The sequence below is a fragment of the Canis lupus genome, chromosome 3 (genome assembly GCF_048164855.1).
Source record: "Canis lupus baileyi chromosome 3, mCanLup2.hap1, whole genome shotgun sequence".
Taxonomy (NCBI): Eukaryota; Metazoa; Chordata; class Mammalia; order Carnivora; family Canidae; genus Canis; species Canis lupus.
Window position 1 is genome coordinate 33,358,083 of NC_132840.1, and position 15,581 is coordinate 33,373,663.

General features: G+C 58.4%; 1 protein-coding gene across 8 annotated transcripts in view; it reads right to left on the reverse strand.

Moving 5' to 3' along the window:
- The window catches only part of LRP8 (LDL receptor related protein 8), a 79,928-nt gene extending 64,957 nt beyond the window's left edge, over positions 1-14,971 (reverse strand). For all 8 annotated transcript variants that reach the window (XM_072820292.1, XM_072820290.1, XM_072820288.1 and 5 more), the window contains exons 1-2: positions 14,817-14,971; positions 13,981-14,100 (exon numbers count right to left, since the gene is read on the reverse strand). In XM_072820292.1, coding sequence (XP_072676393.1) covers positions 13,981-14,100; positions 14,817-14,952 — 256 coding nt within the window. In that variant the 5' untranslated portion in view covers positions 14,953-14,971. The remainder of the gene's footprint in view (positions 1-13,980; positions 14,101-14,816) is intronic.
- Positions 14,972-15,581: the final 610 nt, after the last annotated feature.

Consider the following 15,581-nt stretch of genomic DNA (forward strand, 5'->3'; position numbering starts at 1 on the left):
GGCTGGAGGGAAAAACTCCCTGGAAATGGTGACTCTTGAGGTCAAGAGCTATTGGACAAGCAGAGAAGAACCTTCCAGGCAGAGGAAACCACATGTGAGAGTACATACGATGCCCCTGTTGACATTACTCCTCATTTTGAGTAATGCTAGAGAATAAAGTCTTGGCATTTGGGAGGCAAGTAGATGGTGAGGTCTGGGGCTGGAGAGATGCTAGGTACATGTTAGGTCCTGAAAGGCTCTGAATATCAGTCAAGCAAACTCGATCCTACAAGTAGTAGATGTCACTGCAGGATGCTGAGCAAGGATAGGACATGCTGGACAGCATCTGACGGCAGAGCAGAGAATGGATTGGAAGGGAAGAAAAGAGATTGGGTTGGCAGTGCTAGAGAGGCCCAGGAAGGCCACAGCAGGATGGGGCAAGGACTGGATTTGGCAGGTGGCAGGGGAGGAATCTAAGGACTTAGTGACCCTTAGAAGTGAGAAAGACAGGGGTAGTGACAACTCTTCAGGTTCCTAACCAAGGCCAGAGCGGTGCCCATGCTGCCAATTGGTCTCAGGGCCAGAAGAGGCCCATCCACAGCCCCGAGTGCTTATGTGCTAGGCTGCAGGTCACTGTGGGCTCCGGGAACTGCTGCCCTACTAACCAGGAGACCAAGATGCCTGGAGAGGCATCACTTCACCTATAGGCAGGGCACCTCTGTCTTCACTCTCACTTCCCTGGGTAGCAGGTCACAGTTACAGGAGGTGAATATGCAGCCTGCCAGGCCCCAAGTGGCAGCAGCCCAAGAGGGCAATGGGCCTGACCTGAGGCCTCACAGTAGGTCAGTGTCATAGCTGGGAAGGGATGCTAAGCAGGCTTGGGGGTGAAAATAGGCCTCTCTCAGCAGAGGCCCCAGAAACAGAGCTGGTCATAGGATGTAGGCCTGGTCTTACTGGAAAGAAAGAGATTTTCTAACAGAAAGAGCCATCAAGGAACAGAAGAAGTGATGTGGTCTATTAGTGAGCTCCCTGTCCCTGGAGGTATTCAAGCAGAAGTTGGCCATCACCTTCTCCAACTTCCAAGGCTGCTGAGTGGATTTCTGTGTTGGGATCGGGTGGGAAGGCTCCTCCGGCCAAGCTCCTCTGGCCAAATGAGGCTGCCGGTGCAGCCCCAGGAGCCCAGCTCGCTCCCTCACTCACTGAGCACATAACCACTAAGGCCTGCTCTGTACCAGGCCAAGGACTAGGGGCACCAGGAGTGAGGGGCAGGTGGTGAAGCTGGCGCCCGGCAGGGGACAAAGGATAGAGGCCGTGGCTGCCCACCGTCTACACCACAGGTCTGCGCCCTCCCCCTAATGGACCGAGCACCCGTATCTTCCTGGGCACACCCGGAGCACAGACCCCGGGCTGGGCAGGGTCACACACAACACAGCCTCCTCCCGTGCCCCGCCCTCCCAGAGGTCCCCGAGGCTCTGGACTCATTTCCTCATGAAGTCCCTGGAAGAACTCTTCCTAATGAAACTAGGACAGTAAGTTCTGGCCTGGGGCCACAGGGAAGAAGCAGGGACAAAGAAGCCTTTTTAGGGGCTCCCTGACTCCTCCCATCCCACCTGGCAGTGCAGCAGCTCGGCACAGGAGGGGACGCCTGCAGGACTGGCGAGACATGGAGGCTCAGGGAAGGAGATCAGCAGAAACCTAGCAAACCTTGAGTTGTGCGCTGACCATGGCCAGGCACTGTTCTTCATGCGCTACCCACGTGAACTCACACAGTCCTCCAACCACCTTGCCCAGGTAGGCACTGAGGCCCCCGTTGTGCAGCTGAGACAAAGGCTCAGAGAGGTGAAGTAACTTGCCCAAGGTGACCCCGCTGGAAAGAGGTGAAGTGCGGACCCGCCCCCCAGCCATCTGGCTCAAGGCCCTGCTGTCAAGTGTCAGAGTGGAGGCTCTCACGGATGGTGCAACACTCGCAGGAGCGGTCAGAGGTAGGAGGACTTGGGAGGGGTCTTCCCGTCTGTGACCCCCACCGGTCTACCCGGCCAGCAAAGGTCTGTAGTCTGGCCCAGACCACGCCAGGGACTCTGAATGGCAAACACTGTCCAAAAGGACTGAAACTCCAGATGCAACTCTACCTCCCTCCCTCCCAGTACAGATGGGGAGAATGAGGCCCAGGGGAGGGGGGGGAATGAGGTCCAGGGGAGGGCAGAGACTCACCTATCACTCAGCAAGTCAGTGACAAGGAGAGGCTGCTAGGTCCCGGTGCAAGGGCACTGAGAGCCGGGGTGGACTGGTTCTCTGTAGGGTTCAGTGACCACACAGAGCCCTCCACTCCCAGCACAGAATCTGCAAGTGTGGACGAACATAAGGCCAGGGAGCGGGAGGGCGCGGGGCAGAGCACAGGGGCTGCGACCACACAGGCCGGCGGGCATCTGTGTCCAGGGCGGCCCAGGTCCTGGCTCTGTTTCACTGTGCACAGGCTGGGAAGTACTTATTACTCACTGTACAGAAGCCTGAGGTTCAGGTTTGAGGGACTTGGCCCAGGGCCTCCAACTAGGATGTGAAAGAACTACAGGTTCTTTCACTGGATTCAAGACCCAGGTCTGGGGGGTGGGGAGGCGCTGGGGGGCCACACTCCTTCCCGCACCAAAAGGAGCAGTCAGGGGAAGGGGAAAGGACATGATCGCCCATGGCCTTGATACGAAGTCCATACTGACTAGCTCACGGGCATTAAAGAATTGGCCCAGGCTCAGCAAGAGAATAAACCCCCAAGAGGATGCAGGGTCTGCTGATACATGGTCAGGTCTGGCTTTGTGTGTATATATGGCTTAGGCCACGTGCCCCGTGGGACAGGTTGGCTTTCACAGCCGCTGCTCTGGAACTCCTGGCCTCAGGGACCAGGGGGCAGCTCCTCGTGGCCGTGCACTTCGGGCCTGGCCATAGCAGACTCCAGCTCCTGCCAACACCCTGGCTCTCAGGGGAAAACAGAAGATTCCCAGAGAACGGGGTCTGAGAGGGATGCCCTCCTCCCAATGAGCAGAGACCCTAAGAGAAGCAGGGACCTGCCAATGTGACTCGGCAAGACGGGAGCTGGAGGGGCAGAGGTGGGCCTCTCATCCGGGCCATGGGGCGATATCAACCTCAGCCCCCCGGGTGGGGGCAGGTGAGGGCCGCAGAAAGGCTGGGGTTAGTGGGAGAGGCTGCCGCGGCGTGGCAGGGGACAGGCTGGGAACAGAGGCCGCTGGCGCCTCTCCAGCTACAAAGAATTCCCTGCCACAAACACCCAGTGGGGGGCTATGGCTTTGGCTCTGCTCCATGGCTTTGGCGGGCGTGGGAGGAAGAACGTCACCTTGACCCTGCAGCTTTGTGTGTCCAAACTGTCACCTGCCTCCCGATGCACCCGGTCTGGGAGCGCACTCACCCTACCTGCACACATGTGTGCTGGTGCACACGGCTCAGAGAGGGCTCTGAGGTGACAGGGGCGGCAGATGGTAGCTTGGGGTCCAGGAAGTAGAAGAGGGAGGGAGGGGCGAGCGCCGGTCTGACTGTCCCTGGATTCGGGCCACCAGGAAAATCCACCCTTGGCCACCAGCTATTCACCCAACCCCAATGGGGCCTTCCTGCCTCTCATCGGCTGCCAACTCTCTGATGTTAACCTGGACCCGGTGAACTAAGGCCCTTTCTGGACAACTAACAATGCCAGGCCTGTAGTGAACCAGTTCTCCTTGGCCTCATCTGCTCAGCCAGCTACCCCAGGCCACCCGGGAAGCAGTCACCCTGGGGTACCCCAAGCTGACGGGAGCAGAAGTGAGAGGATTCCTAGAACTTCCCAGTCTGAGAAGCTACTGTTCTCCCCAGCAGCTGATTCTCCCGCCTGGCCAGCTGACCTACATCTCTCCTGCTGCCATTTGAGCAGCTTCCCCTCATGTCTTTGGCAGAGGAGGAGGGAAGCTGCTGACCGTCCCTTGTGCTGGGCCGTTCCCTGCACAGGGATCATAGGCTCGGGAAGGGGAACAGGGATGCTCATTTTCAGGGCCAGGTGCTGAACACTGGCCTGCACGCTCTGAGAGGGGGGCTTATTATCCCTGATTCCCAGACCAAGGATCAAAGGCTCAGAATATAAGACCCACACTAGGAACCCCAGCTACCCATGGGGCTGGGGGCGCCTGGCTATTTCACTCCATTACTGCAATGCCTCCAACCCAATCGATCTTGGGCATGAGAACCAGGCAAAAGGGAAAGTGGCCCAAAGAACCTGGGCCTCAGGGCTGAGTTCTAGAAGTAGATCCTGAAAAGCCAGGTGCCCTCCATCTGCTTGTCTGGAATCCACCCACTGAACCAGCTCTGCTGCCACGAACGCCCCTCACCAGGCAGTAAGGAGCTCGAGGCCCATAGCCTCCCCTGCCACCCAGGCCAGGACTGGCCCTGAGCCAGTTCCAGGGAGGAGTTGCTCAGAGTGGTGGGTGCAGTGGAGGTGGAGCAAGAACTAATGGGGAAAGGGAAAGGGAAAATAAAATTCAGACAGGAAGAGACACTTGCCTAGGGTCACTCATCAAGTTACAGGCAGAGACAGCTACAACTATTACAATGCTGCAGGGATGGATTTCTAGAAATATCTGGAGAAGAACGAAGACTGGTTTTGTTCCCTTTTGTTTTCTTTGGCAGGGGTGAGGAGTCCTTGGGGCCAGAACACGGTTGTCCTTTCTCCTGGCCTGGCTTTCGGTGCTCTCGATCTGGCTACTTTGCCCCGTGAGGCCAACATGAGAGCGCCTTGTGCTCAAGAAAGAGGAAGCTCCTGCCGGCTGCCTGCCTGGCGATACTGCCATGCTTGACAGTATCCTTCCTCGGAATCCATCCAAAGGACGAATGTGCAAAGGTATATACAGTGCGAGGGCGCATATCCCAGCACCACGTCACGGGGTGGGATGAAGCAACTGAACACATGTCAATCGATAGGAGACTGTCGCTAAGTTATGACAATTCCTGCAGTGCACTACTCTCTACGCCTTGGAGCAAGGATAAGAAGCTCCGCAATTGACAAGGAAAGCCACATTTGGCGTGGGGAGAAGACCGTTAGCATTAACACATCCTCATTTTTGTTAAATGAAAAAAATACACATGTTCACACACTCCAGCTCACATGCAGAGAAACACCTGGGAGGCGATGCTGCTTCCACAATCGTACAGCCAAGGGGGGCGGTCACCTTCCTCTTTCTGCTGGTGTGTTTCGTAAAATTCTAAGCATAAGATTACTTTTGCATAATCAAAATAGTTTCTTTTTTATTTTTTAAAGATTTTATTTATTTATTTGAGAGAGACAGAGAGAGCACGAGCAGAGGGAGAGGGAGAGGCAGACTCCCCACTGAGCAGGGAGCCAGACACAGGGCTCAATCCCAGGACCCTGAGATCATGACCTGAGCTGAAGGCAGATGCTTAACTGACTGAGCCATGAGGGGCCCCCTTAATCAAAATTATTTCCATTGGAAAAATAAATAAAATCAACTGAGGCGGGCTTCAGCTTCAGCACTGCCGGCAACTAGCTTTGTGGCCCTGGGGATGCCCGGTGCCTTCCCTAAGACTCAGTTTCTACATCAGGAAAATGGGGATGATAATTAACTCCTACATCACCCTCTTCCAAGGATGGCCATGAGGCACAAACCCACAAAGGCCATATTGTGTGGTTCTCACAGGCTGAGAGGGCTGGCACTGAAATGGTCTCCGAGGCAGCAGGGGATGATTTTGGCCTCATGACCACTCCTGTGGACCTAGACTGATAGTCCCCAGAGAGGCTTTGGGTGTCTGTCCTGCTGTGTTCCAAGCCACAGGTTTATGGAGGGTGGGAGGCGTGTGTGGGAACCAGGAGCCTCCTGGCTCTGCCTCTCTGGGTGAGTCTCCCAGTCACCAGAGCACATTCTGAGGGACCTGACGCTATGCTGAGTTCTGCACCCCTAAGGCAGCCAATCTGTGGGCCTCTGGGCTGGGCCCTGCCAGGGACACCGAGGTCACAGCAGGTGCAGCAGGTGCGGAGCTCACAGCCAGAGCCCCTTCCTGAGCCACTGAAGCTAAGGGGCAGTCCCTGGGGTCTGTGCCATAAGGCAGCCTGTGAGGAGTCGGACAAGCACAGCTGGGGGTTAACAGGAGCCCCAGCTCCTGCCCGAGGGTACCCAGAGGCCAGAGCCACACAGGAGGGAGCCAGTACACCCACCGGCAGCAGGGGCCAGCAAGAAGGGTGCCTGGGGCACCTGGAAAGGCCGCACTGTCACTGTTGTGACTGGATGTGAGAGCGCCTAGACTTCCTTTCCCTTGTGACAGCCTGCAGCCAGACAGCCGCGGCTCAGTCCTGCCACTGCCCAGCCAGGCTGCCCTGAGCAAGGGACCTCACTCCTTTCCTTTGTGAAGTGCTGCCATGATCCCTCCCCATCTCGGCTGAGGAGGTCTTGCCCGAGAAAGCCCTCAGCGGCAAGCACACTCCTTAACTCCTGTTACAACAAACACCAGTATTTTAGAGCAGCTCCCAGCAATCCAGGAGCAGGCCCTAGCCCCTTCTCGCACAGGAGCCTGTGCCCAGCCCTGGTCCTGAAACACCTTCTTCCCTGACCCAGCAGGGCACGGAGAGGGCAGGGGCAGCAGGGAGGGGAGCGTACAGTCTCCACCCAGTCTAGCCCGGGGAACTGAAGACATCTGCTTCTGGGAATGGGCCCCTGATGACAGCTAGGGCCGATCTCTGGACACCAGGGTCCTGGTTGCAGCTTCTGGAGCCTGAGGCTGGGAAAGCTCCCAAGTTTGCAGGGTGAGCACTGAGAAGCCGGCGTGCACGTGCAAGGGAAGGAAGCAACCCTGTGTAACTGCCAATAAAGCCAGGAGCCTGAATGAGGTCCCTGTGGGATACCCAGCTCCCTTCTTGGGCCTCAAGGGCCCCCCAGCTGACCAATATCAGCTTCTCACCCTCAAAAGTAGGTGACATTTTCTCAGTCATGTTTATGCCTTCGCATGCCATCCCCCAAAAGCCTCCTCTGTGCCAGGCCTTGTGCTTATCTCAAACTGCTCAGACTCTCCCAAACAGCCTGGGGTTCCTACGAGGAGTAACTGGACACAGAAAAGGTTATTAGAAAGCTGGGGAAGGCTCCGTGGAGGTGACAGTGAGCTAGGATTTGAAGGATGGGTAGTAATCAGTAAGTGCAAAGACCCAGAACCAGGAACATGCATGGGAGGTTCAGAGAAATGAAGACCACACCTTGATGGTCTCGATGGATGCTCTTGATGACTCAGGCTCTTTAACTTTCCTGGAGGAAGCACCCTTCCACTCCTAGAGCAACTCACCTGTATTGGCAACAATCTGCTGAGTCCTCAGTTTCCCTATCTGTACAGGCAAAACAGTAATCTCCACCTCACAAGCAATAGTCAGGACAGGCCTTAGAAATTGTGGAGGGTCATACCCACGGGAGGCTGCATCCGGGGCCACCGTATGTAGAGGCTTCATGGGGTCTCCAGAGGGGAGAGGCCCCCCGCCCCAATCCAGAAACCTGTAGCCCAGGGAGGCATTGCTGGACATCGCCACCACTTACCCACTTTCTCTACATCCTCCGAGTCCCAGGCCTTCTGACCCCACTAGAGGAGACAAGCGCTCGGAGAGGAAGAAGTCTGAGGAAGAGTCTAGGCTCCAGAGCAGATGTGAATCCAATCCTGGCTCCACTATTTATGCCTCGTGACACTACCAAGTCACATCTCTCTGAGCCTCAGTTTTGTCATCTTTAAAATGGGAATAATAAGAAAAACCGGTCTCTCCGGGTTGTGAGCTAATGACTGCAAACTGCCCAACGTGGTGCCAGGCATGGGTTAAGAAGTCGGGATCTGTTATGAGTAATTTCCTCTAGGGAGCTACTTCTTTTAGAATCCCTAGTGCCCAGCACAAGGTTGGCAGAGCAGACCATGTGGAAGAGAATCTGAGACCGAGGGAAGCACAAGGACATGCTGTGGGAGCTCAGGGACCAGGACGCTGGAGGACCAGGGGTCAGGGAAGGCAATCTGGGGGAGGTGGCATGCCCACCAGGCCTCCAAAGATGGGGTGATCTGGATATGCAAGATCTGTGGGGCCCCAGGTCTGGCTTCCTGGGGGTGGAGCTGGCCCAGGCCTCTGACTACCAGCCCTGGGGCCTGGAGAGCTTCCACTTGGTTACATCCCTGAGGTGGACACAGCCAGGTCCACACACCGTCCTGCTCCCCACAGGGCATCTGCTTCACCTGCTGTTATTTCTCCAAGGAGGGAAAAGCTGTCAAGCCAACTACCAGCCGACACCTAGGAGGACAAAGCCGACCTACTCCAGGTCTGTGGCACCTGGGATCCCTGTGGCCTGAGAAAGCCAAGGCACTCATGGAGCAGAACTCTTTTGTCCCAGGAGGGCCTGTGGGAAAACCCATGGGAGACTCAACCAGACATGGGGGCACAGTCCTGGATCTAGAAGACAGGGAAGCTTGGGGCCTGCTGGGCAGAGCCCTGGGGGGCTGTAGGTCTTCCTCCCCTTCCCAGGCACACCCAGGAGGAAAGGAACACTGGCCAGACAAGACTGAAACCTGCTTCCGGACCAACACAGGGCCAGAGGGACGCCACCCTCTGCCTCTCCCAGGGCCCCACACCACCCATCCACTGGGACCAATCAGGCTTTTTGATTCATTTCTTCCCTCAGCCCCTCCCAGGGCACCTTCCAGCCCTTTCCAGGTCCATCTCAGTGGCCTTGGGACCACATCTGCCATGGCTGGGCAATCAGCTGCAGGAACCTTCAGATATCAGGCTAAGCAAATGGGGGCAGGGGAAGCAGGGGGGGGTCTTGGGTAGCCTACAGAGCAGCCCCCCCCCCCACCAAGTTAGGTACCTAGAGACCTCAGTGAAGCTCCTCCCTCTGAGAATGATCATACCTATTACCATTCATTGAACACCTGCTGCTCACCAGGCACATTATCTCATTTAACCCTCACAATGTCTTTGGAAGGGAGAGACTATCATCACCCCTATCAACCAAAGGTCAAAGCTAGGATACACACACCTTGTGTGATCTTATGTGTCTGATTTAGGGCCCCATTGAGAATTTCTACATGGCTCCCTAAGTCCTTTCTCTCTCTCTCAGCTCCTAATCTTGACCTTGAGAATAGAGGGTAGCAGGGAAGGTTTCCTGGAGGAGATAATACCTGCACTGAATCTTCTAAGATGGCAATAAGAAGGTAGCCAGCTGAGGTTGCAGAAAGACTGTCCCAGGCAGATGGAACGACATGTGCGAAAAGGCCTGGAGGTGAGAAGCAGTAGAAGGCAGGAGTGAGATGGAAGCTACTGTTCAGGGTTGCAGGCTTCTAGGAAGAGGCTGGGGGAGAGCGGCAACAGGGGCCAGTCAGAGAACCCGATGCATAGGTGTCTAGGTTGACTTTCCCCTATGGGTGTGTGGAGGGCTCAGGAAGACTGTGGATGGTGGAGAAGCCTGGTCGATAGGACTTCACAGGCAGAAATAAGCCATACGGTCCATCCAACAGGACATGAAGCTGGGCGTGAGGTCGGGAGAGTGAGAACGGGGCCAAGCCCAGGCAGCACGCTGAAGGCAGATGCCGCTGCAAGCTCCAGCTGGGAGCTGTGGCTGAGCTTTCATTATTTCCAGGGCCTTCCCAACAAGCCTCGGCACTTCTGCAGCCCAGCCTTGCCCACTAATGAACCCCCAGCCATGGGAGGCTCAGTGTGCCCACTCTTTATTAAACCTGGGGTGGAGGGCTGAACAGGTGAAAGAATCTGACCGGAACAAAACTGGTCCACCTGTATCCCCTGCCCAGCCCCAAAAAGCAGCACAGAGTTCTTCCCAGAGCTGGACCAGGGGGTGGGGGTGGGCTCAATATCATCTCAAGAAGGGGAAATGGAGGTCACAAGGACTTGCCTGAGGTCATCAGTTCATGCTTGAGACAGCACAGGTGGCATAGTTAGGCGCCTGCGTGCACACCCCAGCAATTTCACTTAAAAATCCTATAACCCTCGGGCCAGTTACTTAACCACTCTGTCCCTTTGTGAAATGGTACTAAGGCAGGTACTTTGGAGACTTGCCCCATTTTACAGAGCCGAGGAGCATGAGGCGGCGCATAGAGAACCTCGGCACAACGCCTGCTCCAATGCAAGTGCCCAGCCAGCGTTCACTGTGGTGGTTGTTGTTACTCTGGGAGAAAAGGGCTGGCCAGAGACCAGAACCCCTGACTCTGCCCCCAGACACTAAGGAGCAACAGGAAACTGAGGCCAAGGAGCCAACTGGCGTACGTGACCAGGTCCACACCCAGGGGTTCCACCCCACTTTGATGGGCTGGGCTGCCCCTGGGCTTCCTTGAACCCAGCCATCCGGCTTCCAGCCCTTTCCTCCACTTTGAAGGTCTTTTGAGCCTGGAACCGGAGTCCTACTAGCATTTTATTTCCCCATCCTCCCAGTTCTAAGGACATCTCCACCAAGTGCCAAGTCCCACCCACCATGGATGAAGATCAGGACTTTAGCAGGCCTTCGTTTGAGTTCCTGCTCCAACTCTGAGAAGCTGTGTGACTTTGAGGGGGGAGTCATTTCACCTCTGTGAACCCGTTTCCTCCTCCATAATATGGGGACCGTACCACTTATTTTGAAAAGGTAAGCCTCGTGGGAATGGTATTGGGTATCATCTTTTAAGACCTGGATTAGCTATCTCCTCCTCCAGGAAGTCTACCTTGGCTTCCTCCACATAAAAGCTTCCTCCCTCCAGACTCCATCAGCTTTTTGGTATTCTTGGGTGGCATTCTGGCCCCTTTGGGAGCTTGCTCTCATGTACCTCACGTAGACTTCACTTACAAATTGCAATGCAGGCCCAGAGAGGTACGGATGGGGGGCGGTGTCAGGCTCTCTCATGGGGTGGAAGGGTTGGAACGCCAAAGGAAGGGGTAAGATATAAGACAGAGGAGAGGCTGCTCAGGGAGGAGCCAACAGACTTGAGGAGAGGGTAGTTCAAGGAAATGCAGTTTGGGCAGGCAGCCCAGAACGGGGGTAGGGGCAGGTGGGAAACTCCCCACATGGGGAAGGAGAGGATTATGAAAGACCACTTTCAAACACGTAGCCCGACACAGCCACCCAAAGCCTTCCCACGGGTCCCGTTCTAAGGAGGTATGAACTCATCCCTTCCCTTTGCCGATCATGTCTGAAGACCTTCCACACACAAAACCTACAATGGAGGACAAGCTGCCCCATTGGGCACATGAGGAAACAAGCTCGGAACAACTAGGCCATGTAGGACTGGTAGGAGCCAGAGCCCCACCCTCTCACACCAAGCCCTCAAACTCGTCCGCTTTTGTTCAAGAACTCTGCGCAGGGACTTTCCTCCATCCACTGTAGAAGCAAAACAGGAGCCCACATTGGCCATGAGAGCTCCCCTGGTCCCACTGGGGTCACCCAGACACCCCGTGCCTTCATTCCTCCATCTGACCCTGAGCCTCACATGGAGATGAAAAGCAACAGGCCCAACATGTGGAGCACAGCTTTCCAGCCCCCGGATCACGCTCTCGGGTCCTTCTGCGCCATATTCCCCACTGCAGAAGACAGTACCCCTGAGCTAGGAGACACGGATGTCCTAACCAAGTTCTGTCGCTCTCAGCTGTGTGACCTTGGGCAAATCACTCAACGTCTCTGAGATAGCATCCCTATCTACAAAGATGACAAGGACAACCGTCACAGAACAGCTGTTACAGAGCCAGGAAGATAAGGTAAAACCAACCCAGAACTGCCATTTCCATTTCCCTGCCTCATCTGTGCCACTCCCCCTGTAAAGGGCCAACACAACTCCAAGGGATGAGACTCACTATAATATTTTACCCCAGCAACACCATTTTCATCATTTCAATAGCAGCAGGGAAGAAATGGGAAGAGTTATGATTAGGCCTCTTTAAGAACTAAATTCAGGCTCCTACTTAGCAGCTCACTAACTGTGGAGCAAGTAACTTAATCTCTCAGTGCCTCGGGATCCCTGGGTGGCTCAGCAGTTTGGCGCCTGCCTTTGGCCCAGGGTGCCATCCTGGAGTCCTGGGATCAAGGCCCACGTCAGGCTCCCGGCATGGGGCCTGCTTCTCCCTCTGCTTGTGTCTCTGCCTCTCTCTCTCTATCATGAATAAATAAGTAAATCTTAAAAAAAAAAAAATCTCTCAGTGCCTCGGTTTCTTTAAAAAAAAAAAATTTATTGGGGATCCCTGGGTGGCTCAGCGGTTCGGCGCCTGCCTTTGGCCCAGGGCATGATCCTGGAGTCCCAGAATCGAGTCCCACATCATCAGGCTCCCTGCATGGAACCTGCTTTTCCCTCTTCCTGTGTCTCTGCCTCTTTCTCTGTGTCTCTCATGAATAAATAAAATGGTTTTTTTAAGATTTTATTTATTTATTCATGATAGACAGGGGGGGGGGGCAGAGACACAGGCAGAGGGAGAAGCAGGCTCCATGCAGAGAGCCTGATGTGGGACTCAATCTCAGGACCCCAGGATGGTGACCTTAGCTGAAGGCAGACACTCAACCACTGAGCCACCCAGGCACGCTGTCAGCACCTCAGTTTCTTTAGCCTGTGAAATAAGCCTGTTGAGAGGAGTAGAAGAGTTTATGCAAGATAAACACTGACCACAGGGCTGACACACAGGGAACAGTCAGCATATGTTAGTCACATTACTTCCAATTACATTACTAGAACTAGTGCTCAAAAACAGGCCGAGAAGCATTAGCCCAAGTGGTCAGGTGAAGCCAGGAGGGGAAGACAGGCACAGAACCAACTCTGGATTGCATCTGGGAAAGCATCCTGAGGCTGACCGGCAAACCCACAAAAAAAGCCTCAAGGACTCAGCAGACCACGCCTGTCCAGGTGGCCCTCTACCCCTCCTGCCCCTGTGCGGTGCTGTGGATTTGTCCACCCGTTGCCTTCCTGCAGACCCTGCAGGGCTCCCTGACCTGGAAGGTGGGCCTGTTCTCCAAAGCGCCCCAGGGCTGTCCCGGAGCAGAGGCACTCAGTAACCATGAATATATGACCACCTGCGTCTATTTCTAGAGTCCTGTTTTTCTGCCTGGCAGATATCCGAGACCACAAGCACCCCAAGAGGAAACCTGCAAAGCTGTAGAGCCCCAGGGTGCAAGCAGCATGCTCAGCCAAGGCAGCCCGGCGCGCACCACCACCAGCTGAGGGTTCCGAGCAGCCCGGGGATCCTCGGGCCTCTTCTGGAAGCGGAACTCCTTCTCCTGGCTCCCTCCTTCCTGGTCCGCCCGTAGCCTCCCCCCAGGCCCTGCAGGCAGGCTCCCCAGGGGGGCAGAGCGAACTACACCGTGACTAGGCAGAAAGGCGCCGGGAGCCAACCAGCGGCCCGGCCTCACCCGCACTTAGAGCCCCGGGGGGACGCGCGGGGGTGTGACCGGGGCGGGGCCGGGGTAGGGCCCAAGCACCCCGGCGCCCGAAAACTGCACACCCGCCCGCTCCACGATTGGCCGCTCCGGCCACGGGGGCCTATGGGGTGGTCCTCGCCTAGCCAATCAGGGGCCCCGGGGAGCCCATTCATTCACAAAAAAAAAAAAAAAAAAAAACGAGCAGGAAAAGGAGCAAGGCGAGGCCCGGAATTGCCGAGAACTTTGAAACACCGGCGCGTTCCGGGGCGGACGCTGGAGTCCAGGGGTCCGGTGGCAGGAGGCTTGACACTCGTAGGGGCTGCCGCGCGCGCCCCGGCCCACAGTCCAGGCCGGCAAGCCGGGCGCGGCGAGGGCGAGCCCTCTTCCTGGCCGCACCGCCCCGGGCTCCGCCCCGAACCCCGTTAAGACGCGGCGGCCGCCCGGCTGACTGGGCCACACCAAGGGCCACCCCACCCCGGGGAGGCCACACCTGGGCAGCTTCCGGCAGTGAGGTCCACGCAGGCGGCCCCGCGGCTGCGGCCACGTGCGCGCTGAGCAAGCCGCCCCCCGCCGCCCCTCCCCGTCCCCGGCAGGTCCCGGCGGGTCCCGGCGGGCCACTCACGGCAATCGTCCTCGTCGCTGTTGTCGGAGCAGTCGTCGTCCTCGTCGCATCTCCACACGGAGGGGATGCAGCGCTCGTTCCGGCACCGGAACTGGTCCTCTTCGCACACTTTGGCCGGCCCTGCTCCAGGGAGAGGGGGCGTGAGCCGGGTCCGCGGACAGCGCAGCCCGGGCGGCGGGGAGGGGCCCCGGTGGGGGCCGATGACGGAGCCAACGCCCGCCGCGGCCTCGGGCACCCTCGGCGCAGGAGCGCGGAAAGGCAACGGGGTGGCGGGCTGCTCCGTGGCACTGCAAGGCCAGGCGCACGCAATCGGGGTCACACGACTTGGCCAGACCCCCCCCCCCGAGAACGCTCCCCCGCGCTCCCCCGCCCACAGCCCACAGCAGCCCCCGGCCCCGCCGCGGACGCAGCCCGGCACGCAGCCCCTCTCTCCGCCGCGCAGGGGTCGCCGGAAACGCATTGTCGGCGGGGAGGTCGCCCGGCTCGGCCCCACGCCGCCGCGGGGCGCGCGCCGGATACATCCCGCTGCTCGAATCACGCGGCGCCCCCGCAAGCATCCCTGGCCGCACACGCACACACAAACGCACAAAGTTCCCGGCCCGCCTGCCCCCACGGGGCCCATCCCCCAGGAGCAGGTGCCGAAGGCAGGGCCGACGCCACCAGGAGGCGTGGGGGCGGGGGCGAGGGCACCCGAAGGATCGCTGGGTCCCGAGAAGCCATCCCACCAGGCCCGGGCTCGGGGGGCGCCCGCGCACCCGCAGCCCGGGGGCCGGCGGGCCGCGCTTTGTTGGCGGCTCCGGCGGCGCGGAGCCGGGCCAGGGACCAGCCTCACGCACCTTGGCCGCCGCGCTGTGTAGCCGCCGCCGCCGCCGCCGCCGCCGCGAGATGCTGGAGCCGCAGCGGCAGCAGCAGCAGCAGCAGCAGCACCGGCGGCGCCAGCGGCCGGAGCGCGCCCCGCTCGGGGCGGCCCATGGCGGGCCCCGGGCTCCGGCCGCCGCGCCCCGCGCACCCCGTGCGGCTGCCGCCGCCGCGCCTCAGCCCGCCGAGTCCTTGCCGCGGCGCCGGGGATGCCGCTGCCCCCGCCGCCGCCGCCGCCGCTGCCGCCCGCCCCGGCTCCTCGGCTGCATTTCAAGCAGGTTCCGTGACGCTCGGCGGCGGGGCGGGCTCAGGCTGGGCGCGCGGCCCCGGCCCTGGGCGGCCGCCGCCGGCGCGCGCGCCCCCTCCCGCCGCCTCCTCCGCGCCACGCTCCTCCCGCTGCTGCCGCCGCGGCCTCCTCCCTCCTGTCCTCCGTGCAGGCCCCCCTAGCCTGGCGCGGGTGACCCAGCCGCGGAGCTGGGAGCTGCAGATGCTGGGAAGAGCCAGGCGAGGTCCCCGCCCCAGAGGTAGCACACCGGCCGCGGGAAGCAGCGCTGGCTGCCTGGAGGAGGTGACAGGCTAGTAGAAGCCTGGAGGGTTGCATAGGAGTAAACCTGGGTGGGAGGGGAGATGACGTTCCCTGGTGCACGGGCCTGGGCAATGTGCACACGGAGCAGAGGGCATTGGTGGTGGTGAACAAGAGTCAGCATTCCAGGACGCCGGAGACCAGGGAGACGCTGGGGAGC